This window comes from Mobula birostris, chromosome 2 (assembly GCF_030028105.1).
Source record: "Mobula birostris isolate sMobBir1 chromosome 2, sMobBir1.hap1, whole genome shotgun sequence".
NCBI classification, from domain to species: domain Eukaryota; kingdom Metazoa; phylum Chordata; class Chondrichthyes; order Myliobatiformes; family Myliobatidae; genus Mobula; species Mobula birostris.
This window is the reverse complement of record NC_092371.1, coordinates 79,163,066-79,189,456: the sequence shown is the minus strand read 5'-3', so window position 1 is coordinate 79,189,456 and position 26,391 is coordinate 79,163,066. Positions and strand designations below refer to the sequence as shown.

The 26,391-nt window shown below is 42.5% G+C and overlaps 1 protein-coding gene across 1 annotated transcript in view; it reads left to right on the top strand.

Moving 5' to 3' along the window:
• LOC140210649 (deoxynucleoside triphosphate triphosphohydrolase SAMHD1-like) overlaps positions 1 to 26,391 on the top strand; it is a 70,033-nt gene that overhangs the window by 23,269 nt on the left and 20,373 nt on the right. The window contains exons 4-11 of the mRNA XM_072279799.1: positions 7,208 to 7,368; positions 8,991 to 9,106; positions 9,467 to 9,543; positions 11,183 to 11,338; positions 19,756 to 19,856; positions 20,809 to 20,917; positions 23,236 to 23,327; positions 23,719 to 23,834. Of these exons, the coding sequence (XP_072135900.1) occupies positions 7,208 to 7,368; positions 8,991 to 9,106; positions 9,467 to 9,543; positions 11,183 to 11,338; positions 19,756 to 19,856; positions 20,809 to 20,917; positions 23,236 to 23,327; positions 23,719 to 23,834 (928 nt within the window). The remainder of the gene's footprint in view (positions 1 to 7,207; positions 7,369 to 8,990; positions 9,107 to 9,466; positions 9,544 to 11,182; positions 11,339 to 19,755; positions 19,857 to 20,808; positions 20,918 to 23,235; positions 23,328 to 23,718; positions 23,835 to 26,391) is intronic.

The window sequence follows — 26,391 nt, the reverse complement described above, 5'->3', positions numbered from 1 at the left end:
TATGTATTTCATTTCCACGGGTAATACCAACAATATTTGGCGAGTGACGGATAGCAATTGCTAAAGGTTCAAGACCAATATTAAATAGTAAAGGACTAAGAGGGCAACCTTGCCTAGTACCGCGAAAAAGACGAAAAAAAGGAGATCTATAATTATTTGTACAGACCGAGGCTACCGGGGAGTAATATAACAATTTAATCCAAGATATAAATGTCAAGTTAAAATTAAATTTCTCAAGAACATTAAATAAATAAGGCCATTCAACTCTGTCAAAGGCTTTCTCAGCATCTAATGAGATAATACATTCCGGGGTAGTAAGTGAGGGGGTATAAACAATATTCATTAACCTCCTAATATTAAAAGATGAATAGCGATTTTTAATGAATCCGGTTTGATCCATGGAAATAATTTGAGGTAACACCTTCTCCAGTCTAGTAGCTAGAATTTTTGAAAAAATTTTTGAATCTACATTCAGAAGAGATATCGGTCTGTAGGATGCACAATCCGTAGGATCTTTATTCTTTTTAAGAATTAAGGAAATAGAGGCTTCATAAAACGATTGTGGTAATTTACCTAAACTAATTGCTTCCTTAAATATTCTAGACAACTTAGAAGAAAGAATGGAGGAAAAAAATTTTAAAAATTCCACTGTAAACCCATCGGGACCGGGTGCTTTACCGGAATTTAATGATGAGATTGCAGTTATTATTTCTTCCTCTGACACCAGAGAACTTCTGTAGGATGTCCAATCCTGTGCCTGGTGAACTATTTCCAGAAACTTCAACCATCTCTGCTCTGCCATCATCCCCACCAGTATCCTCCTCCAATCCACCTGGGCAAGCTCCTCTCTCATGCCTCTGTAATTCCCTTTATTTCATTGCAATACAGATACATGTGAGTTACTCTTCTTCCTCTCAAATTACAGTATGAATTCAATCATATTATGATCACTGCCTCTTAAGGGTTCCTTTACATTAAACACCCTAATAAGATCTGGGTTATTACACAACACCCAATCTAAGACAGCCTTTCCCTGAGTAGGCTCAAGCACAAGCTGCTCTAAAAAGCCATTTTGCAGGCATTTGACAAATTCCCTGTTTTTTGTTATTTATTTTTTATTGAATTTCATCATCAAACAAATATTTCCATAAGATGCATTTCAGATACTGTACATATATATCACATAATCATATTTGTCACAAATCTCCACATAATATTTATCTGAGGTATACACTTATAGAAAGGAGAGGAAAGAAAGAACAATCAAAAGAAGAAAACTTATGTACAAAGTAGGGAATTATCTCTTTTTTTACAACATATTCATTGACTTGTGAGAATAAAATCAGGCCAATGAGTTGTAATGTAGTTAAATCATTTTTCCAGTATGAATAAAATTGTTCCAACTTATAATTAACAGATGCTGTTATCTTCTCCATTTTGTAAATGTCCATTGTAATTTCCATCCATACATTTAAAGTTGGGCTCTCCTGAGATAACCATTTCCTGGTAAGGGTCTTTTTACCAGCCACCAGCAGTACATTCATTAAATATTTATCTCTTTTCAACCATTCTTGAGGTATATACCCAAAATGCATGGTCTTACTCTCTAAGGGTATTTCACACTTAAAGATTTGTAGGGCATTATGGATCCCACTCCAATAGTCTTTAATAACGGGGCATTTCCAGAAAATATGATAATGGTTTACATTTTGATTTCCACAATTTCTCCAGCAAGCAGGGGTGTTACTATTATAATGGGATTTCTGAGAGGGTGTAATGAAGTGTCTTACCAAGTTTTTCCACCCGAACTCCCTCCATTTCTGTGAACTGGTACACTTCCATTGATACCTCCATATTATTGTCCATTCTTCCTCAGATATTATTATCCCTCCTTCCTTCTCCCATTTTGTTTTCATGTATGAAGTCAAATGTGCTTTAAGATTTGACAAACCCTGAAACACGATTGAAATTATTCTACTACCGTTGTCTGAATTATATGCTTTTCTAAATAGCTCTATCAGACATGTACTTGCCTTGGTTACATTTTTAACCATCCTAGTAACATACTGTCACATCTGTAAATACCGGTAAAAGTCTTGTTTTTCTAATAAGTGTTTCTCTTTGAGCATTTCAAAACTGAACAGTGTTCCTTCTTTCATTATACTGCAAATAGCTGTTATTCCTTTCGCTGTCCAGTCCTTAAATCTAGCATCCAGTTTATTCGGTGTAAAATCCGAGTCATATGCACACCATTTAAGAATTGCAATGTCTCACTCCATTTCACCCACGGGTTGTCAATATTATTTATGTAACTTTGTAGATTGTTATCAGCCAAAATTGCCTGTATGGGGATGGAAAGTATCCTCTCCTCAATGTTTTTCCATTGAGCGTCATATGATGCGTTGCACCAGCATATCATGGCTCTCAACTGTGCTGCAAAATAATGATTTCTAAGAGAAGGTAGGCCCCATCCCTCCTCTTCCTTGGCTAATTGCAAAGTTTTGAGACAAATCCTAGGCCTTTTACCTTGCCATATATATCTTGATAGCATCTTGTTCCATTCATTGAATTGATTTTGATTAAACTCTATTGGTAGGGTCTGAAAGAGATACAGTAGTCTGGGCAGTACATTCATTTTAATAGATTCAATCCTTGAACTGAGACCAAGAAAAGGGATTAGGTTCCATCTTGTTATGTCTTCCTTATTTTTTTTATATATAGGCTGATAATTGCATTCTGATAATTTTGCCAAATCTTTTAGCATAATGATGCCCAAATATTTGATGGACTCTGTTTGCCATGCCCAAGGCTATCTACTTTCAATTTTTCTTGATGGGCTATAGTTATATGAAAGTAAACAACAGGAATTCTGCAGATGCTGGAAATGCAAGCAACACACATCAAAGTTGCTGGTGAACGCAGCAGGCCAGGCAGCATCTGTAGGAAGAGGTGCAGTCGATGTTTCAGGCCGAGACCCTTCGTCAGGACTAACTGAAGGAAGAGTGAGTGAGGGATTTATATGAAAGTAGTTGGGTTTTATCTATGTTGATCTTGTATCCTGATAATTGGGCATATTGTTCAAAGGATTGCATCAATTTCAGTAAAGAGTATGTTGGTTGCCCTAGAGAGATCAAAATGTCATCGCGTAACAGGCCAATTTATGCTCTGTCCCTTTAATAGTAATTCCCCTGATATCTTCATTTTGTCTGATGTATTGAGCTAATGGTTCCAGGTATAATGCAAAGAGTAGCAGTGACCATGCACAACCCTGTCTCATGCCCCTTTCTTGGGTAAAACTATTAGATAAATATCCATTGATTTTAATCCTGGCAGAAGGATTGTTGTATAGTGCCTGTATAGTTTTAAATAATTGTGTCATGTAGACCAAATTTATGTAAAACTCTGTAAAGAAAATTCCAATTAACTGAATCAAATGCCTTTTCAGCATCCACACTTATCACTATTGCTTCAATTTCATTTTTTTTAATATGGTCCATAATATGAAATGTCCTTCGTATAATGTCTTGTGTTTGGCATTGTTGTATGAAACCTGTCCAATCATTATGTATCAGTGTGGGTAGAAACTCTTCTAATCGTTTGGCCATGATGGAGGTAAATATTCTATAATCCACATTAAGAACAGATATTGGTCTAAATGACCCACATTCCATTTTATCCTTGCCTTCTTTCAGTATAGCTGAGATTATTGCCTCCTTCCAGCTGGGTGACATTTGCGCATTTCTTATGGTCCAGTTCAGTGTGGGGAGTAAAATAGGAGTTAACTCACTACTAAACTCTTTATACCACTCTGCCATATATCCATCTGATCCTCGTGATTTGCCTAATTTAAGCCTACTAATTGCAGTTTTTAGTTCAGCTTCAGTTATGTCAGCAGTCATCGTTCTATTTTGTTCTTTGCTTAAAGTGGGTAACTCTGAAGAATTCAGAAAGTGTCAATTTGGGTTATGCTTCCCCCTGGAACTTTGGAATATAGAGTTTTGTAAAACATTTCTTTTTTGTAATTTATTTTTCATTGTTTCATCATCAAACATTTCCATAAGATGTATTTCAGATACTGCACATATATATCATATAATCATATCTGTCACAAATCTCCACATAATGTTTATCTGAGGTTGAGCTTTGTAAAATATTTCAAAAGCTTCTTGAATTTCACTTAGCTTATTTTTTTCTCACTTTTGTTCTTGGATCCCTTATTCTATGAATTGTATTTTCTGCTATTTTTTTTTCAGTTTCCATGCCAGTACTTTCATAGATTTAGATCCACTTTCATAGTGTCTCTGTTTCAGAAACATTAATTTTTTTCTAATTTCTTGTGTAGCCAAACTATTAATTTAATTCCTAATTTTTAAAAAATTTCTTCTAGTGTATCCTGTGCCAAACTCAATTTGGATTTTTTTCTAGTTCTTTCATCTTACTTCGTAATTCCTCTAATGTTCTATTCCTTATTTTTTTTCTGATATGAAGATATCACTATAATTTTCCCTCTTAAGACAGCCTTCAGAATATCCCATAGAATGGAAGGTGAAACCTCTCCATTATCATTGAATTCTAAGGAAAGACCGATTTCTTTTTTAATTTGTTACTTGAAATAGGGATCTTTGAGTAGACTTGAACTTAGTTTCCAAATAGTATTCTTTGGTTGTAGGTCAAAATCAACAGATAAATATATAGGTGCATGGTCACTTACATCTATTCTCCCAATTCCACAGGTGATTATCTTGTCTCTATCTTTTCCAAATTTTATGAAATAGTCTATCCTTGTATATACGGAATGGGGGGTGGGGGGACCACAGAATAATGAGTGTAATTCCTTCTGTCGGGGAAAAGGTCCCTCCATATATCAATTAGACCAGCATCCTCAAAAAGAGTGTTAATTTTCTTATGTAAGGACTTTGTTTCATAAGTTTTCCTATTGGAGGAGTCTAGCTTTGGTTGTAATTGTAAATTTAAGTCTCCCCCGCATATCAAGAGACCTTCTGTTTCTGTTACCATAATATTAGTAATTTTCTGGAAGAGACTAATATCACTTCCTGGGGGTGCGTATATATTCAATAAAGTAACTGGATTTCCATCTATATTCACCCTTACCAGAATATATCTGCCCTCCTTATCTCCCATTTCGAATACTTTTTCAAAATTTAGTTTACTTGAGATGAGAATAGCAACTCCTCTTCTATGTCCTGATTTATATGAGGAGAAAAACAAATTAGTGAAGCCCATTCCCTTTAATTTTCCATGCTCATTATCACTTAAGTGAGTTTCCTGTAAATATACTACATGGACTTGTTCTTTTTTCGTTTTTGATAGAATTTTACTGCGCTTGACTGGATTCAACAGCCCATTGACATTAACAGAAATGAATTTTACTTTGTCCTTAGCCATGTGTATTTACCTGTTAGTATATCATTGAAATTTGCAGAATATAACTTAATCAATCTACTCCCTGAACAAATAAGAGCCAAGAAATGCGAATAAAAAAAAGGTAACGAAGGTGTGATTCCAAGGCTGGGGTCTCTAGATGACCCTGGGTTGGGCTGGAAGAAAAGTCTAGCTGTGGGGGTTCGCCCCTCCTACCTGTGGGTTGAGGGCCCCCACTGCAGTACCTATAAAAGTAAAAAAAAACTACGTCCATTACACAGAAATGATTTCCCTGTGTATTCCTCCCATGAATATATTCTTGGGGAAAAAGGAATGAATAAATTAACTTCAAAAAATTGACTAATGTAAAATCCACATTATAACACGTATTTCTTGAGATAGGTATATCACCGTCTATTTTTGCTTCTGTTTAGTTTATCAGCTCTTTTAAAGTTAGTCAAACCTTATGGCTCTTCTGGAGGAGTTGAGGGCTGCCCTCGGAGAACTGACAGTCTCTTCCTAATATCCTTCTCTCGTCCTGCTCCCGTCCCCTGCTTTCTAGGTTCTCTTACTATTTCCCAACACAAAATGCTGTGTAGATGCTGGGATCAAATTTAACACACACAACATGTTGGAGGAACTCAGCAGGTCGGGCAGCATCCGTGGAAACGATCAGTCGACGTTTCGGGCCGGAACTAAGTCCTAACAAAGGGTTCCGGCCTGAAATGTCGACTGATCATTTCCACGGATGCTGCCCGACCTGCCGAGTTCCTCCAGTGTGTTGTGAGTCTTACTATTTCCCAAGCAGCTCAGGACAAGTGCTCAGCCAGACTTTCTCTTGGCTTGACAAATTCCCATTTTTACGATCTGACACCAACCTAATTTTCCCAATCCCCTTGCATATTGAAATCCCCTATTACAATTGTGCCATTATCCTTATTAAAAACCTTTTCCAGCTGGATTTTCAATCTTCCCTCCTGTATGCTGATTCATCACCACTTTTGCTTTGGCCATCAACAGTGGTGTCGTCAGCAAGCTTAAACATAGCATTGGAACTGTACAATCATAGTTATAAAGTGACTAACCCAGGGGCTAAAAACCCAGCCTTGTGGTGCACCTGTGCTGACGGTGAGTGTTACCAATCCAAACAGACAGTGGTCTGTAAGTGAGGAAATCAATGATGCAGTTGCTGAAAAAGAAAATGTGGAAAACTCAGTGCCCTACCACTCATCATCTAAGTCCTACCCTGGTTTGTCCTCATTAAGTGCAACACCTCACACTTATCTGCATTACATTACATCTGCCACTTTTCCAGCTGGTCCAGATCCCCTTACATACTTTGATAGCCTTCCTCGCTGTCAGAGAGGCAACCAATTTCAATCACCCTCTGGCTTCTCGAATGAAACTAATGCCCAATCCAATTTTTTTGCCTCATCCCAAATGTCAAGCAACTGAACGTTCTTGACCAACCTCCCATTGCAGGACTTTGTCAAAGATATTGTTTAAGTCCATATAGATAACATCTATTGCCTTGCCTTCATCAACTTTCCTGGTAACTTCCTCAAAAAAATCTACAAGATTGGTTAGAAGTGACCCTCCATGAACAAAGCCATGTTGAGTATCCCCAATCAGTCCCCTTCTATTCAATTATTTATATATCCAGTTCCTTAGCATAGCTTCCAGTAAATTTCCCTCTACAGATGTTAGGTTCACTAGTTTATTTAGGGGAATAAAACACAAAATACAATTGGTCAGGCATTGTCTTCGACAGAGAGATAGAAAGGTGCCTTGTGATGTGAGCAGAGACCTTTCAATTCCCCCACAGGTGTTCAACGACCCGATCCACGGCCACATTGAGATGCACCCACTGCTTGTCCGCATCATAGACACGCCGCAGTTCCAGCGTCTCCGCTTCATTAAGCAGCTCGGAGGGGCATACTTTGTGTATCCTGGGGCCTCCCACAACAGATTCGAGCACTCCATCGGGTAAGGACTCAAGAAGATTCCAGCACCCCATCGGATAAGGATTTGGGGAGATTTGAGCACCCCATTGGGTAAGGATTTAGGGAGATTTAAGCATCCCATTGGGTAAGGATTTGCAGAGATTTGAGCACCCAATCGGATAAGGACTCGGGGAGATTCGAGCACTCCATTGCGTAAGGACTCAGGGAGATTTGAGCACCCCATCGTGTTAGGACTCGCAGATTTGAGCACCCCATCGGGTAAGGACTCGGGGAGATTTGAGCAGGTAAGGACAATCCAGGAAGTTAGTCTGGTCAATGGATGAGTTGTCACACGTAGGTCTTCCACCCAAAGCAAAGTCCGTCGATAGGTGAAACCTGAAGGGGGAGGGATGAATTAAAGAGCTGGGAAGTTCCCACCTATCACCTTGTAGTTCTCTCTCCCCTCCTCTCACCTTTTAAATCTACTCCGCAGCTTTTCTCTTCCCCAGTCCTGCCAAAGACCTTCGGTGCGAAGTGTCAACTGTACTTTTTTCCGTGGATGCTGCCTGGCCTGCTGAGTTCCTCCAGCATTTTGTGTTGGATTTCTAGCATCTGCAGATTTTCTCTTGTTTGAGGGTAGCCGGGAAGCTCCAACCACGGTAAGATAGTGGACACGTCTATGCCAGCAGTTGAAGCCAGTTTTGGCGGACTGGGCAGATGAGACCAATTACAAGATCCAATGGCCAAGAAGACGGTGCTGCAGTGCCTCATGGAGAGCGACGGGCATGACACACACAGAAGGCGACACGGCTATCCACTGCAGCCAAGGAAGACTCCAGTCGTGATGATTTTTCATACCTTTGGACCAAGATTATTGAGGCCACAAGAGTGAAACTGCCCCAGGGCAATGGCTTTTTTTCCTGTAAAACTGTTCCCAAAGAGGTCACATCATTGTCAGAAGCAATGAACAGCCAACACATCTGTGAAATGCTCTAACAAGACTCTGAAGTAATATGATGTGAATTCCTTGATTGTGACGTTGACTGAGTGAGAGAGAGCATTGTCCGGCAGGCAGACAGTGACCCGGTATTACTGAGTGCGACAGAGACCACGGGACAGTGTGGAGCAAAGTGGTGAAAGGCAAACGGCAGAACTGAGATCAGAGCAGAGAGGGCGAGACTGAACCAAGCTGTGTGTCAACACTGTGTTTATGAACATCCCCCTTTCAATGGACCTCTAACCTGGAGAGAATTGAAGCTGGTTCTCATTAATGTCCCTCCCTAAACCACTTCCTCTGGCAGTTTATGCCATCTATCAACCACCTTCTTAGTGAGGAAGACTGCCACTCGGATTCCTGTTAAATCTTCCCCCGCCCTCACTTTAAACCCATGATCTCAAGACTATGCATTTACCCTGCCTGTGCCCCTCCTGATTTGATACACCTCTATAAGATCACCCTTATTAATCTTTCCTCGCATGAGTAAAGTCCCAACTGTTCAACATCTCACCATAACCATCGGTATTAATAAATAGCAGAGACTATGACAAGGCAATTATTAGCATCTATACTTGTATCAACTATGGACCTTTAGAGTTAATAGTATTTGAAAGCAGTTGAAGAAAGTTTGTGTGTCTATATTTGATTGCTGTCTCTTTGCCCTGCAGTGTGGCGCATCTGGCAGGAAAACTGGTGAAAGTCCTGGCTAGGCACCAACCGGAACTTCAGGTTGACCATCGGGATATCCTGTGTGTTCAGATCGCTGGACTCTGCCACGATCTAGGTGAGGGAACAGCTGTGTTGAGGTCGATGTACCTCGCAGGTGAAGGCACTACAGGGCCATGGGAGCAGCTGGTGGGACAGCATCTTCCCTTTTATAGTTTTGCAAAGTTTGGGCTGTTTGTTGACTTCAGAGATTGGGCTCACTGCAAAGAGGAATGTCTAGGAGAAAGACTTCAAACCCAGCTCGTGGTCGCCAGGGAGTGACGGAGCAGGTCACAATAATTGAGGCAGTGATTTGCTGGAGGTGTATTGATCTTTCGAGGTAATCTCATGCCGATGATATTTTAATCCTGAGACCTTCTGTGGCCCTTCTGGTCAATTGAGTGTTTTTCCACTGTAACACTGATGTTTCATTTCCCAGGTCATGGACCATTTTCGCACTTGTTTGATAGAAATTTTATCTCCAAAACGCGGGGAGATTTGGAACAGCAATGGAAGGTAACTCTCTCCGTATGCTTTGAGTAAAGGTGTGTATTAGCAAAGATGAGGCAGTGGGTTAGGTGCCAGAATCCCATCAATGCAGACCTTGTTTTCAAGGATATTCACTCAGAGTGAAGCAGCAGATTTCCAGTAAAGAGAATGTCACAATGACTCTTCTACCACTTCTGTAGTACCACACAATGGTCTCTGGATTTACAGAGAATGGTCCAAAGAAACAAATAAACAAAAAAAAATCCAGTAATCAGCAGTTCTGTGGGGGGGGGGGGGGGGAATGCCTTATTAATGAGAGAGGTCAGAGGAGAATGGTCAGATTGGTTCACGCTGACAGGAAGGCAACAGCAACTCAAATAACCACACTGCAGAACAGCATCTCTGAATGCACAGGATGTCAAACCTTAAAGTAGATAGGTTAAAACAGCAAAAGACCATGAACATGGTAACTACCTTACTAGGTATCTAATAATTAGTGTCCCATGTCCCTGTTTGCATTCTGAGTGAGATGTCTCAACCCAGCTTCCGACGGGTATGGCTCTGTGTCATAGAACTGTGTGTGCCATGTAGAAGAGATGGTAACATGAAGGCTGGTTACACGGCAAGAAATCCAGAGTTTAACAGTGGTAGGATAATTTGAAATGGATCAAATCTGGGACAGAAAGCCATGGTCATGGTGCTCATAGCCTGGTCCATTTGTGACTCTGGAGTTGCAGCCATGTTGTTGTCTATTGCCCTCTGGAGCAGTCAGCCTTAGACTTGGCCATCCTTGAAGCAGACAGCGGTGGTCAGAGGTGGCGGTTTACCATTCATTACTAGGACAAGATCTGAACAATCATGGTTTCCTTGAACGTGGGGTGACAGCTGGACTGTGTGGTGAAGGAGGCATTTCACACACCCGCCTTCATCATTCAGGGATTTGAATGTAGACGTTAGACATAATGTTGCAATTGTACAACATGTTGGTGAGGCCATATTGGGAATGTTGTGTTCAGTTTTAGTCAACCTGGTCTCAGAATAAATGTCTCTAAGTTTACAAGGATGTCACTGTGACTTGAGAGAGTGAGAGAGCTGAGCAGATTGGGACTTCATTGATTAAAGGACAGGGGAGAGAGGGCTGATCATTCAGAGGTGTATAAAATCATGAGTGGCGTAGATAGGGTCAATTCAAGAACTAGACGGCATGGGTTTAAGTTGACAGGAGAGAGATTTCATAGAAACTTGGCCAACATTTTTTTTACACAGAGAGAGGTATGTATGTACAATGAGCTGATAGAGAAAGTGGTTGACAAAGGTACAATTTAATAAATTCTAAAAGATAGTCGTACATGTAAATGGAAGGGACGGGTTTAGAAGATTATGGGCCAAATACTGACAAACGGGAACTGCTGTTATGGGCATTTTGGTCAGCATGGGGCAGTTGGGCAGAAGGGCCTGTTTCCATGTTGTGTGACAGTGACAAGGCAAAAAATTATATTGAAATTAACATGAGCTGCTAGCACTGTGTGGTGTGACATCAACTCATTGTCCATGGGGGTTAATGCAGTAAACTAGACCACTGCCCCAGTTAAAATTGTTAATTTTAATGTCAGTCATTTGCATAGAATGACGACTTGCTCTTTCCTCTGATTTGCTTTTGGTGCAGCACGAGGATGCTTCAGTAAAGATGTTCGACCATTTGATCTCCTCCAATAGCTTGAAAGTGGTGCTGGAAACGTATGGTCTGGTGTCACAAGATGTGACTTTTATAAAGGAACTGATCAGAGGTCCAGAAGTATGCAATGATTCTGAGGACTCAAAGGTAAGTGAGACTGTTGAACTATGGAAATTTTACGTGGGTTTATGTGCACCCAAAGAGAGCTAAATGATTGAATTAATTCTTTTCTCCCCTGATCACTACTATTCATTAGCACGATGGGGCTGTCACTGCTGTCGTTGGACTTGTCCAGTATTAGTAGACCTTGAATTGAGGAGGCAGTGATGAGTCAATCTCAGACATAAGGTGTGGAGCCATTGGTTAGGGGAACAGAGAGGAGGTTCTAGCAGTGAGAATGTAGTTCCAGGATTGTATATTCCCTCTCAGGGACATTTGAAACGAGTCAAAAGCATTCTTATGGGGAAGGGTGAACATCCAGAGGTCATGTCCAATGTCGGAATAAATAACGTAGGCAGGAGGGGTGACAAGGTCGTGTAGGGAGAGTTCAAGGGTTTATGCACTAATTTAAAGGAGAGGTTCTACATGGTGGTGATTTCAGGCTTGCTACCAGTGCCATGTGCAGGTGAGGCCAGAAGTAGAAAGATAATGCAGCTTAACACATAAGATGGTGCAGGAGGGAGGGCTTCACATTTCACATTGGACTCTCTTGAGGGGAAGGTGAGAGTTGTATAGAGAGGAGAGTTTGCACCTGTACTAGAGGGGGACTAATATCCTTTCTTGAAGGTTTGCTAGAGCTGCTCTGGGGAGTTTAAACTAGAGTCACAGGGGAATGGGAACCTGAGTGTTTGAGCAGCTAGTGGATGGGCTGCAGGGAATGAAGATGTTAAGCCTACATACAAACAAGGGAAACAGAACATTGATCACGGAGAGACTAATGTTCTGAGTTGCATCTATTTCAATGCAATGAGTAATGTAGGCAGTGAGACTTGGCTGCAGTAGGGGCAAGACTGGCAGCTCAGTGTTCCAGCCTTCTGTTGTTTTAGACATGATAGAGGGGGAGGTATTAAAGGAGGAGGGGTGGCATTATTAGTCAGTGAAAATGTCACAACTATACTGAGACAAGTCTCGCCTACTGAAACTATGGCACCGGAGGCAGGTGATGGGCAGAAGAGGAGAAGAAAGTAAGAGGGGACCCAGGACGGGAAATGGATAAAGAAAAGGAGGTGGGGGAGAAATTACTGGACATTATTGAAATTGATGGTTATGCTAACAGATTGGACGTTACCAGATAGAACATGAGTTGTTCCTCCTCTATGCTGAGTGTGGCCTCATTGAATCAGTAGAAGGAGGCCATGAAATGACATGTCAAAATGGAAATTCAAATCAAATTGGATGGCCATGGCAAAATCCCGAATGTGTGAGTACTGGATACAATAGGTGATCTGTGAGACTTGCAGGTGAAGTGTCACCTGACATGGAAGGACTGTTTAGGGCCCTGAATGATGGTGAGGGAGGTGTCCAGAGGGAGATAAGCAGATAGAGACAAGTGGACAGAGTCACATACAGAGTAATCCCTGTGGAATGCAGAGACTTGGTTCATGAACTGTCGTGGTCCGGTCCGTTGACCTCTCATTTCAGTGAGTTTCCTTCTCCCCGTGTTCCACTGGGCTCCTTGATTAGAACAGCTGATCCTCATTTGAACTGGCAGCATGAAAACTCCGGCTTATATCTACCTGTGGTTGGTTCGTCACCTCAGCAGTGCGACTTTGCTCGTTCCGAGCCGTCGAGAATGGGTCGAGTTGAGAGCCTGTCATCCGCAGTTCCTGGGTCGAGTCGAGAGCCTGTCGTCCGCAGTTCCTGGGTCGAGTCGAGAGCCTGCCATTCGCTGTTCCTGGGTTGAGCGGAGAGCCTGTCATCCGCAGTTCCTGGGTCAAGTCGAGAGCCTGTCGTCCGCAGTTCCTGGGTCGAGTCGAGAGCCTGTCATCCGCAGTTCCGGGGTCGAGTCGAGAGCCTGTCGTCCGCAGTTCCTGGGTCGAGTCGAGAGCCTGTCATCCACTGTTCCTGGATTGAGTGGAGAGCCTGTCGTCTGCTGTTCCTGGGTCGAGTCGAGAGCCTGTCGTCCAGCTGAGTTTTACCTGCTGTTTGCCGCTTCATATGCTACCCGTAGTCGAGATTTGAATGGACTGTCGTTGTTTGTTTTTGTCGTCTTGTGTCCGGCTGAGCATTGCAGGCCATTTGCCGCTGCTCTGAGCCGCGATACCAATTGTCTGTCATTGTTTGTTTTTGTGTCCGGCTGAGTATTGCAGGCAGTTTGCCACTGCTCTGAGCCGCGATGCGAATGGTCTCTCGTTGTTTGGTTTTGTCGCTCTGTGTTTCAGTCAAGTCCAAGTCCAGGCTTTGAGTCCAAGTCATGTCCAAGTCCGTCTCCGTGTCCAAGTCATGTCCAAGTCCGTCTCCGTGCCTGTGTCCTGCACTTGGGTCCTCATCCCACCGCTCATTGCAACATGAGAAATGTGCTTAGTGGTAGGATCCCTTTGTAGAAGTTCAGGAGAATGCTGTCCTGGATGCAGAGGCTCATGGGGTGGTGGGTAAGGTCCAGGGAAACACTATCCCCACTATGCTGGAGAGAAAATGGGTGCGGGTAGACATGCAGGAAATGAAGGAGATGCATTGATGGTCGATGATGGAAACCCTGTTCTCTGAAGGAGGAGGACATCTCAGCTGTTCCAGACCTGAAAGCCTCACCCTGAGAACAGATACAGAGATGGAGGATCTGAGAAAAGAGAATAGCATGTTTACAGGTGACAGTGTGGGCAGCTTTCGAGTCAAGGTAGCTGTAAGAGTCAGTAGCTTTCTGAAAGATGGTCTATCTCCAGAGATGGAGAGAGAGATGGTTAAAACGGAGAGAAGTGTCAGAGATGGAGCAAGTAAATTTGAGACGGATGTGAAAGTTGAAGGCAAAGTTGATGAAATTGCGGAGTTCAGCATGGGTGCAGGAAGCAGCACCAACGCAGTCATTGACCTAGCATAGAGAGAAGTGGGAAACATTTTGCGTATGGCGTTGGAACATGGACAGTGCCATGTTGATGACCAACAGGCAGATATTGTTGAGGCCCCTGTGGGTGCCCATGGCTACACCTTGGGGTTGCAGAGAGTGGACGGAGTTGAAGGGTAAATTGTTGAGGTTGAGAACGAGCTCTGCAAGACAGAGAAGGATGCTGGTGGAGAACTGTTTGGACTATTATTAGAAAGAAGTGGAGAGCTGTAAGGCCTTCCCGAGGGGAAAATAGAAGTGTTTAGGGACTGGACATCCATAGTGAAAATGTGGAGATCAGGTCCAGGGAATTTAAAGTGTTGAAATGATCGAGAGCATAGTGCAGCAGGTATAGATTGGAATGGATTGTTTTCTGTTTAAGAGATGCTTGGTAAATGGGAGGCCTTCAAGAGTGAAGTATCAAGAGTACTGAGTTTGTATGTCCTTGCTAGGTTTCAAAAGGTACATTTAATGGCAGAGAAATATACATCCTGAAATTCTTTTCCTTCGCAAACATCCACGAAAACAGAGGAGTGCCCCAAAGAATGAATGACAGTTAAATGTTAGAACCCCAAATCACCCCCCAGCTTCCCTCCTCCCACGCATAAGCAGCAGCAAAGCAATGACTTATTTATTGCATCTTTCTTTGATGATCGAAAACCGGCATGGATTAGAAAAGAACTAGATAAGATAGGAGAAAATATACCTGAAGATTTTATATATAAATGGGAATCTAAATGGATACAGGAAAAGAAAGAATCTCCTATATTAAAACATTTGATTGATCTATGGAATAAGACAAATGTTGATAATGAAATACAGAAATCTTTATTAGCAAGGAGACCTTTGTTCCAAAACAGACTTATTCCTTTTACAATGTATAATCAACTTTTATATAATTGGTACCAAAAAGGGATTAGATCTATAGGAGACTGTTATGATCGAGGTATATTGATGTCATTTGAACAACTAAAGAATAAATATAAGATATCAAATAACATTTTCTTTTGTTACCTTCAGTTAAGGGCTTACTTAAGAGGCAAGCTGGGTCGAACAATGTTTTTGCCAAAACCTAATGAAATTGAAATTTTAATTCAAAAAGGAAAAATATTAAAAATTATTTCTTGTATGTATAATTTGATTCAAAAACAGACAATTAAACAAGGAATCCACAAGTCAAAACAAAAAGAGGAAACGGATCTGAATATTAATATTGATGAAACAAATTGGTCAAGACTGTCTTGACAGTATGACAAATACAATAAGCGTTTGACTTGGATTAGTACAATATAATTTTTTACACCAATTATATATTACACCACAAATAAATAGATTAAATTCAAATCTATCTGATCAATGCTTTTGGTGTAATCAAGAAACTGGTACTTTCTTACATCCTACTTGGTCTTGTTCTAAAATTCAACCTTTTTGGATAAATTAAGAGTCTTATTGGAACAAATTACTGGAACTCAATTTCCACATAACCCTATATTATTTCTATTAGGTGATATTGAAGGGATAAAACCAAAACTTAAATTGAATAAATATCAGAAAGAATTCATAAAAATTGCACTGGCAGTAGCTAAGAAGGCTATAGCAGTTACTTGGAAATCTGATTCGTATTTAAGTATGAATCATTGGAACAATGAAATGTCTAGTTGTATTCCACTTGAAAAAATTACTTATAATTTAAGAGATAAATATGAAACAGTTTTGAATATTTGGCGCCCTTATTTACAAAAGATAGGATGGCATATTTAGTTGCTCCGATGATAAAGATCTTGGTCCCTTTTGGAAAGTAATAAATAAATACACTAAATTTATTTTGAATCCCATGGAGCATGTGGAGACCTTCCAATATCCAGGCAGTTCTTCTTTTTTTTTATTCTTTCTTTCTTTTCTTTTTAGGTAGGAGTATATATCGTGGGGAAGGGTTAAGGGGAGGGGGGAGGGTAGATATTATCTTTTCATGTATTCACTTTGAAAACTTAATAAAAATTATACTAAAAAAAAGAATGCTTTCTACGGTGCATCTGTAAAAAAATAGTGAGTGTTTTAGGGGACAGGCCAAATTTCTTTAGTATTCTCAGGAAGTAAAGGCAGTCTGAAGGCACGCTAGTTTTCCAGGCCGTGTCCTTGGCATATCGGAAAACAGCCAGTCATGAGGCCTTGAACTGAGGTTAGTGTGTAACTCCAGGTCAGAGTCTTCAAAAGAACCTGAGAGGGGAAAATAGAGATATCAAAGATAGAATAAAGCTGTTTTCGAAGATGCAAGTGTAACCCTCACGTTCTGTCGGCTGTGTAAGTCGAGAGGATCCAATCTCTGGCCCTGCCAAACGTGTGAAATTGAGGTGCAAAACCTCCTGTTTGTGTGGATGCTGTGTGATTTGTTACCCTGTTACTAATTAACAGTACACCATATGCAATTAAACGATTTAGCTATATAATTCTTAATTTGCCGAAAGGGTTAGTGAAGAAAACAAAAAGGGCCCATTTTAATAAAACACTCCAATGTGCACAAGTTGGAGCTCATGGTTTCCCTTTCACCAAACCTCCGTCGATTTCCCCGGGCTTCGTTGACTCCCAGCCCCACTCCAATTCCACTCCTTTCTGGTGTCTATGACCTCTCCTTTCTGGCGTCTTCACTCTCCATCTCCCGCCAAACAAAGGACCCAGATCACCTTGGTGTCGGGCACACAGCACGAAAACATGCTCCCCTCATTGGACAGCTCACATTCCAAAGCGCCCATTATCTCGAACCATAACCCAAACACTGCCTGTACAGAAAGACCATTACATTAGCGGTGAAACCTTTCCCAGGGTGTTACACAAGCAAAGGAGTCACCATTAGGTGCAATCTTCCTCTTAAGCTTGCCTTAGAATAAAAGGCAAGTCTAACAGGCTTGGAAACCCTTGGATTTGAGGAATATTGAGGTCTTTGTTAGGAGGAAGAGAACAAAAGGAAAGCTAATGCTATTCCATTGTTCCAGAAAGGCTCTAAGAATAAACCAGTAATTTATAGGCTGCTGAGTCAGATACCAGGAGTGGGTGAATTATTCTAATGCATTGTAATGGAGGGGATGTGTAAGTATTAGGCATAGTCAGTATGGCTTTTTGTGCGGGAGGTCATGTCTAAACATTCTTATTCAATTTTTTGAGGGGGTTATCAGGAAAGTTAATGAAGGAAAGGTCGTGAACATTATCTATGTGGACTTTAGCAAGGCGTTTCACAAGGTGCTGCAGGGAGGTTGTTCAACAAGGTTCAGTTGCTTGGCATTGAGGATAAAGTAGTAAATGGTTTCTGCATTGGCTCGCTGGGAGAAGCCAGGGCTGGTAGTAGACTTCTCCTACTAGCAGATGGAACCTAGTGATGAATGGTGTCCCTCAGGGATCAGTGCTGGTTTCTTGTTTTTGTCGTTTATATAGAAACATAGAAAACAAACAGCACAATACAGGTCCTTTGGCCCACAAAGCTGTGCCAAACATGTCCCTACACTAGAACTACCTAGGCTTTACCCATAGCCCTCTATTTTTTTAAACTCTATGTAGCTATCCAGGAGTCTCTTAAAAGACCCTATCATTTCCGTCTACACTACCACCGCCGGCAGCCCATTCCACGCACTCGCCACTCTCTGCGTTAAGACTTACCCCTGACATCTCCTCTGTACCTACTTCCAAGCACCTTAAAGCTGTGCCCTCTCGTACTAGCCAATTCAGCCCTGGTAAAGCCTCTGACTATCCACACGATCAATGCCTCTCATTATCTTGTACACCTCTATCAATTCACCTCTCATCCTCCGTCGCTCCAAGGAGAAAAGGCCGAGTTCACTCAAACTATTCTCATAAGGCATGCTCCCCAATCCAGGCAACATCCTTGTAAATCTCCTCCGCTCCCTTTCTATAGTTTCCACATTCTTCCTATAGTGAGGTGACCAGAACCGAGCACAGTATTCCAAGTGGGGCCTCCAGGTAGCTGTAACATTACCTCTCGGCTTTTAAACTCAATCCCACAGTTCATGAAGGCAATGCACCATATGCCTTCTTAACCACAGAGTCAACCTGCGTAGCAGCTTTGAGTGTTCTATGGACTCGGAGCCCAAGATCCCTCTGATCCTCCACACTGCCAAGAATCTAACCATTAATATAGTATTTGCCATCATATTTGACTTACCAGAATGAACCACCTCACACTTATCTTGTTGAACTCCATCTGCCAATTCTCAGCCCAGTTTTGCATCCTGTCAATGCCCCGCTGTAACCTCTGATAGCCCTCCACACTATCCACAACACACCCAACGTTTGTGTCATCAGCAGATTTACTAATCCTTCCCTCCGCTTCTTCATCCAGGTCATTTATAAAAATCAGAAAGTGTAGGGGTCCCAGAACAGATCACTGAAGCACACCACTGGTCACCGACCTCTATGCAGAATATGACCCATCTACAAACATTCTTTGCCTTCTGTGGGCAAGCCAGTTCTGGATCCACAAAGCAATGTCTCCTTGGACCCCATGCCTCCTTACTTTCTCAATAAGCCTTGCATGGGGTACCTTATCAAATGCCTTGCAAAAATCCATGTACACTACATCTATGGCTCTACCTTCAATCAGGCTCGTAAGGCATGACCTGCCTTTGACAAAGCCATGCTGACTATTCCCAATCATATTATGCCTCTCCAAATGTTCATAAATCCTGCCTCTCAGGATCTTCTCCATCAACTTACCAACCACTGAAGTAAGAGGCCTAAAAAGGCCTATAATTTCCTGGGATATTTCTACTTCTTTTCTTGAGTAAGGGAACAACATCCACAACCCTCCAATCCTCCAGAACCTCTCCCACCCTCAATGATGATGCAAAGATCATTGCCAGAGGCTCAGCAATCTCCTCCCTCACTTCCCACAGAGGCCTGGGGTACATCCGGTCCAGTCCCAGTGACTTATCCAACTTGATGTTTTCCAAAAGCTCCAGCACATCCTCTTTCTTAATATCTACATTCTCAAGCTTTTCAGTCCACTGCAAGTCATCCTTACAATCGCCAACACACATAAAAGTTGCTGGTGAACGCAGCAGGCCAGACAGCATCTCTAGGAAGAGGTAGAGTCGACGTTTCGGGCCGAGACCCTTCGTCAGGACTAACTGAAAGAAGAGCTAGCAGAGATTTGAAAGTGGAATCCGAAATGATAGAAGACAGGAGGGGGAGGGATGGAGACAAGAGCTGGACAGGTGATTGGCAAAAGGGATGTGAGAGGATCATGGGACAGGAGGCCCAGGGAGAAAGAAAAGGGGGAGTGAGGGAAGCCCCGAGGATGAGCAAAGGGTATAGTGAGAGGGACAGAGGGAGAAAAAGGAGAGAGAGAAAAAGAATGTGTGTATATAAATAAATTTAAAAAACGGATGGGGTATGAGGGGGAGGTGGGGCATTAGCAGAAGTTTGAGAAGTTAATTCAATTGGGAGAGCCTGAGTGGTGGATCCATCTTCACTCTCCTGTGTGCTGCTCAGCACTAACTCTGCCATCTCGTCTCCCCAGTGGCCGTACGAAGGTCGTCCTCAGGAGAAAAGATTTCTGTATGAAATCGTTGCCAATAAGCGAACTGGGATTGATGTCGATAAGTGGGATTATTTTGCCAGGTATGTAGGCCTCTCTGTAGTCTTCATCAACCGCTTTCGAGTGTTTGTCATCTCTGACTTTTCTCAGTGTGAGCTTACCAGGCACATGGTTTGGTTAATTTGGACCAGGCTTAATTGTTTCTGCTGGTAGCTTAATGTTTGAAAATCAGAAATGGCCAAGTCGTGGTCAAGTTCAGTCCTGCCGAAGGGTTTCAGCCCGAAGCATCAGCTATATTCTTTTTCATAGATGTTGCCTGGTTTGCTGAGTTCCGTCAGCATGTTGTGTGTGTTGCTCAGATTTTCAGCATCTGCAGATTTTCTTTTGTTTGAAGTTGTGTGTGTGTGTCCTCCATTCCCTCTTACACCCACCATTGCTTCTTCAGAAAACTGAATTAATTCAACCTGTTTCCCATTGATCCTCACTGGTTTTTGTTGATGCACTACTGCATCCTGACTGGATCACAGTTTGATATGGAAATGCTCTGTCTGGGACTGCATGGAATTGCAGAGAGATACAGACGCAGCTCTGGCCAACATGAAACCCGGCTTCCTCTCCATGGACTCTATCTGCAGCTACAGCCCCCACCCCCGGAGATTCTCTCGTCTTCTCCTTCCATTGAGCAGGATATGGAAAAGCTTGAAACTGTACCTCCGTATTCAGACAGCTTCATTCTACTGTTATTGCAATGTTGAACAGTCCTGTTGAATGATAAAGGTGAATGCTTGCTCTCCCAATCTACCTTGTTGCAGCCCTCACACATCATTTGTCTGCCTGCACTTTCTCTGTAACTGTATTTTGCCTTCTGTTATTGCTTTTCCTTTTCTCCTACTTTGACAAAGTTGTCTCTTAGGATAATCTGATTCGATGGCAAGGGAAACAAAGCTTTTCACTGTATCTCGGTACATGTCACAATAAACCAGTTACCAAAGAAATGGCAGAGGCTGCTATTAATGTGTCTTCTTATCTCTGAAGGGACAGTTACTATCTTGGAATCCGGAACAACTTTGACTATCAACGCATCCTGAAGTATTCTCGAGTCTGTGAAGTCGACAACATGAAGATCATATGCACTCGAGATAAGGTGATGGATGTTTTGAGAAACAGCAGAGTCCCTTAAGTTTGGTTTGAAAATCCTTGGCTTATCCAGCCTGAACTAAATTTAACTGTTGTATATTGTCAGTCAGAAATATTATCTCAAAGCACCATGGAGAAGTACACACGAAAGATTCTACACATACTGGAAATCCAGAGTAACACAAACGAAGTGCTAGAGGAACTTGGGAGGCCAGGCAGCTTCGACAGAGGGAAATAAAGGACCAATGTTTTGGGCTGAGACCCTACATCAAGACCAGAAAGGAAATGAGAAGAAGCTGTTGGGGGGGTGGGTAAGGGAAAGAGTACAAGCTGGAAGCTGACAGGTGAAGTCAGGTGGGGGAAAGGTAGGTGAGTGGGGACGGGGGAGGGGGATAAAGTGAGTAACTGGGAACTAATGGGTCGAAAAGGTAATAGGCCGAAGAAGATATCTGATAGGAGAGGAGAGTGGAACATGGAGAAAGGGAATGAAGACGAACACCAGAGAGAGGTTTTGAAGACAGAATATAATATTAATGGTAAGACTCTTGGCAGTGCGGAGGATCTGAGAGATCATGGGGTCTGTATCCATGGGACATTCAAAGATGCTGCACAAGCTGACAGTGTTGTTAAAATGGCGTATGGTATTCATCAACCCTGGGATTGAGTTCAAGATTCACGAGGTAATGTTAGAGCTATATAAGGCCTTGGTCAGACCCCACTTGGAGTATTGTGCTCAGTTCTGGTCACCTCACTACAGGAAGGATGTGGATACTATAGAAAGAGTACAGAGGAGATTTACAAGAATGTTGCCTGGTTTGGAAGGCATAGCTTATGAGAATAGTTTGAGTGAACTTGACCTTCTCTCCTTGGAGCGACAGAGGACAAGAGGTGACCTGATACAGGTGTATAAGATCATAAGGGGCATTGATCGTGTGGATAGCCAGAGGCTTATTCCCAGGGCTGAAATGGCTAACACGAAGGGGCATAGTTTTAAGGTGCTTGGAAATAAGTTCCAAGAGGATGTCAGCGGTAGCTTTTTCACACAGAGAGTCGTGGGTGCATGGAATGCATTGCCGGCAGTAGTGGTGTAAACGGACACAATAGGGTCTTTTAAGAGCCTCTTAGATAGGTACATGGAGCTTAGAAGAATAGAAGGCGATGCAAGAGGGAAATTCTAGGCAATTTCTACACCAGGTTGCGTAGTTGGCACAACATCGTGGGCCGAAGGGCCTGTAATGTGTTGTTGATTTCTATGTTTCTGTGTGATAACTGGCTTTGCACAAAGCTGAACATCAAAGAACAGCTGAGATCACAATGGGGGATCAGTGAGAATGGGTCTGACTGAACTACGGTAGAAGAGAAGATTTAAACTTTTCGGTAGCCATAACTAGTACAGGGTTAATGGTTCTATTCTTAGCACCGAGGAGGAACAGAGAGGTCTTTGAATCCACATTCACAGCCCTCACATTCACAGCCCTCAAAGTTACTGCACTAGTTGATAAGATTATTAAGAAGGAATATGGTTTGTTGGTCTTCAGTAGTCATAGAATTGAGTTCCAGAGCCATGAGGTAATGGTTTTCTCCTAGAATGAAGGAGGATGAGAAATGACTTGATAGAAGGGTATAAGATGATAAGAGGCGTAGGTAGAGTGGACTGCCAGAGACTTTTTACCACAGCAGAAAGGGATAATACAAGGGGACATAACTTTAAGGTGATTGTAGTGAAATATAGTTAGGTGTCAGAGGTAGGTTTGGCTGACTAAGAGTGATGGGTGTGTGGACTGTTCTGTCAGGCGTTGTGGTAGAGGCCAATACATTATGGATATTTATGGTACTCTTAGATAGGCAATGGATGGAAGGAAAACGGAGGGTTATGTAGGAGGGAGGTGTTGGATTGATTGTGGAGTAGTTTCAATGGTCAGCACTGTGGTGTAGTGGTCTATGTTCTCACTCATTCAGAACTTGCTGACCATTTAGAAATGCATCTGCAGATATAAAAACAATTTAAAGTTAAACATGGAAAATTAAGCAAAATGGGGAGGAGGGGCCACAACTAATAGAAGTACAGAGATTTAAGAGTGGTGTTGGGACAGCAGTCAATTTACAGGAATGGCTGTTGGACAATAATTTGACATTAAAATCCCTGAATGAATGGGGTATGTGATGGAGCAGCGATATTCGCATCTGTCTGATCTGCGAACGGGCATAAAAGTCATCATCATGAGATTGGTGAATAACTTGCATGTAGACACACTTCAATGCCTGGGATCTGTTCCTGACACATACAGGGTGAAGTGATCTCTCATTTTCCATCTTGTTCTACAGGTAGCTGGCGACTTGTACAACATGTTTTACACACGTAACATCTTGCATCGCAGGGCCTATCAGCACAAAGTGGTCAACATCATTGAGAGCATGTGAGTATTCCTGCAGTGTGGCTGGTACGGTGCTTTCACTCATTTTACACCCTTGCGTCCACCCACTCATCTTCTCCCAGCCCTTGTGCTGGTGAAAGGCACTGGCCTGTGTGAAAGGCACTGTGACCACGTGGGTCAGCCTTTGGCTACTAACTGACAGATAATTTGGTCACGCCCTTTACTAACCAGAACGTGGTGTGTTTGTTTCAGTGTTTACTCGGGTGTTGCTGATGAGTAGTGAATTTGAAGACATGTTTCCTTCACATTCCTCTCCTATAACCCAAGTATGCTGAGGCCATTCCCACATCCATTTCTTGTGTTTGCTGTCAACATCATGAGGAGGCTGTGGGACAACAGTACTGACACGATTCTAAACATGTTCATCCATTAGGATCACGGAAGCAATGGTGTTGGCAGATCCACACATCCTGATCAGCGGCTCGGGTGGGAACCAGTATACAATGTCAACAGCCATTGATGACATGGAGGCTTACACCAAACTCACAGGTGGGTACTTTTGTACTTAAGTTTGGTTAGAATTTACTCTTTAATCCCAGATTTCACTTCACAGGACAAGGCCATCCAGCCATTGCTAACGGACAGCTTCTATGAACAGCTGCAATTGGAGGTAGAGTTAACACCATGCTATGGAATAATCATCATCATGGGAGATCTAAACACCAAAGTGGGGAATAACTAAGGCCTGTAATGTGCTGTAGATTTCTGTGTTCTATTAACTTGCACTTCACTAGGGTCATGGGCACCATAGATGTGAAACGATGAATAACAATGGTGAAAGGCTGTTAAAATTCTGTGCCATGAACAATCTAGCCAAAGTAGGGACCCTCTTTCCACACCATGAAATCCATAAACTGACATGGTGCTCACCCAGCAGCGTGACAAGAACCAGTTTGATCAACGGCCCACTCCAAGATGGTGCTGGTGTACATTGGCGACTCTCAGCAGGCTGCAGGAAATTGTACTAGTTCTCCTCTTAAATATACTCCTTTTGAATCACTCTTACTGCATCTGCAGAATATAAATTTCCTCTTAAAAACAGACAATGAAATTACATCAATGATCTTCAGATCACACGTTCGACAGTTGAATACGGACCGGTTCAGCGTGGCACCTTTAAGGGTCAATGGCATGGCTGAAAGCACGGCAGGAGAGATTGAATTCAAACCAGGCTGAAGTGCAGGGGGATGAGGCCTCCTCTCCCCACCATCTTGTTGGTGAACGTGCAGTCGCTGGAAAATAAGATTGACAATCTCAGGACAAGGCTGCTGTCTCAGAGGGAGATAAGGCAGGTCTCAGTTGTTGTTGCACTGAAACTTGGTTAAGTGTAGACACACCTGACGCAGTGGTATGACCGGAAGGTTTTAAGGTTTTCAGAACAGATTGAACCTTCAACTCTGAGAAGGGAAAAGGTGGCAGCATAAGCTTTTCAGTCAATTCTCTTAAGCAGATCGACTTTGGGTTATTTCAACTTCTTGTCCCTTGAATGAGGACAATTAATGATTAAATGTAGACCATTCTACATGGAGATCTCCTCCGTGATCCTGACTGCAGTTTACATACCACCAGCGGCTGATTATAAGCAAACATTTGTGAAACTGCATGAAGCTGTCTGTGAACAAGAAACAGACCATCCTGATGCATTGTAAATGATAGTCAGTGACTTTAACCAGGTCTGTTTGAAGGGAAATCTGCCCAATTATCACTTGCATGTAACCTGTTGCACCAGAGGTCCCAACACACCAGACTACTGCTACACTACAATGCAGAAAGCCCGTTGTTTGTTCCGGAGACCACATTTTGGCAAGTGGGATCATTTGGCTGCACTTCCACTACCTGAATACAGACAGAGACTAAAGAGCAAGACTCCAGACATCAAGACAAGTAAGAGGTGTCTTCGGGAGGCAGAGGAATGGCCACAGGATTGCCTTGAGTCAGCGGACTGGGCCGTGTTCAAGAACTCATCTGAGGTGCTGAGTGACTTTGCCAGAGTCATTACAAACTTTATTAAAACAGCAATGGATGAGTGTGTCCCCACAAAATCCTTCAGGGTTTTCGCCAATCAGAAGCCCTGGATGAACAATGAAATCTGGAATTTGCTAGGAGCTGCATCAGAGGCATTCAAGTTTGGAGATCAAGAATGCTACAAAAAGTGTAGGTATGATCTCTGGAAAGCTGTCTCTCAGGCGAAGTGGAGATTCTGGACTAGACTGGAATCAAAGAGGGATGCTCCACAGCTGTGACAGAGTTTGAATGCCATAATCTCCTACAAAGTTAAATCTTGTGACGTTGGGAACAGCAGAACTTCACTTCCATATGAGCTCAATGCTAACCCGTCGTCATTTCATACAATGATCCTCCGGAAGAAACTCTGTATTTTCTGGCCAAGAAGGTTCTCCAACCATGCCCTTCTCTTTCAGTGTCATCAAGAGGACTTGGCCACAATCATCATGAGGAAACATTGGAGATGGATTTGGCACATGATGATAAGAGAGGCCAACTCCATCACCAAGACAGTACTTCATTGGACCCCTGAAGGGTGGAGGAAACACAAGAGACCAAAGACAACTTGATGCCACATCACTGAGGCAGGAATGAGGACCCTGAATTACATCTGGGGCAGAATAGAGAAGATGACCATGGACAGACAGAGATTGTGGATCTTCTTTGCTGGGTAACAGGCAGTAGCTACAAAATAAAACAAATTATACACAATCAACCTGGTCATAGTATTGGTAAATGTGGTGACTAGGCTTGTGTCAGCTGCTTCAAGAACCGAATGGTTGAAGAACAGTGGCTGTTCCGGAACTTCACTACGTACACATTACTGCACCTTTCGATTACTCCTCCAGGCAGAAGGCAGTGAGACTTCCCTTCAAACAAGTGAAGAAAGTAAGAATCCAGAGTAACAGAAGACCATTTGGTCCATCGAACATTCTCTGCTATTGAAGACCATGGCAAAAATTCTATCTCTGCAGCATCTCTGTATTCCTTGATTCCCTTACAAAAGTCCACTGTGGGCAATGTACTCAGAGGATGGGTGATG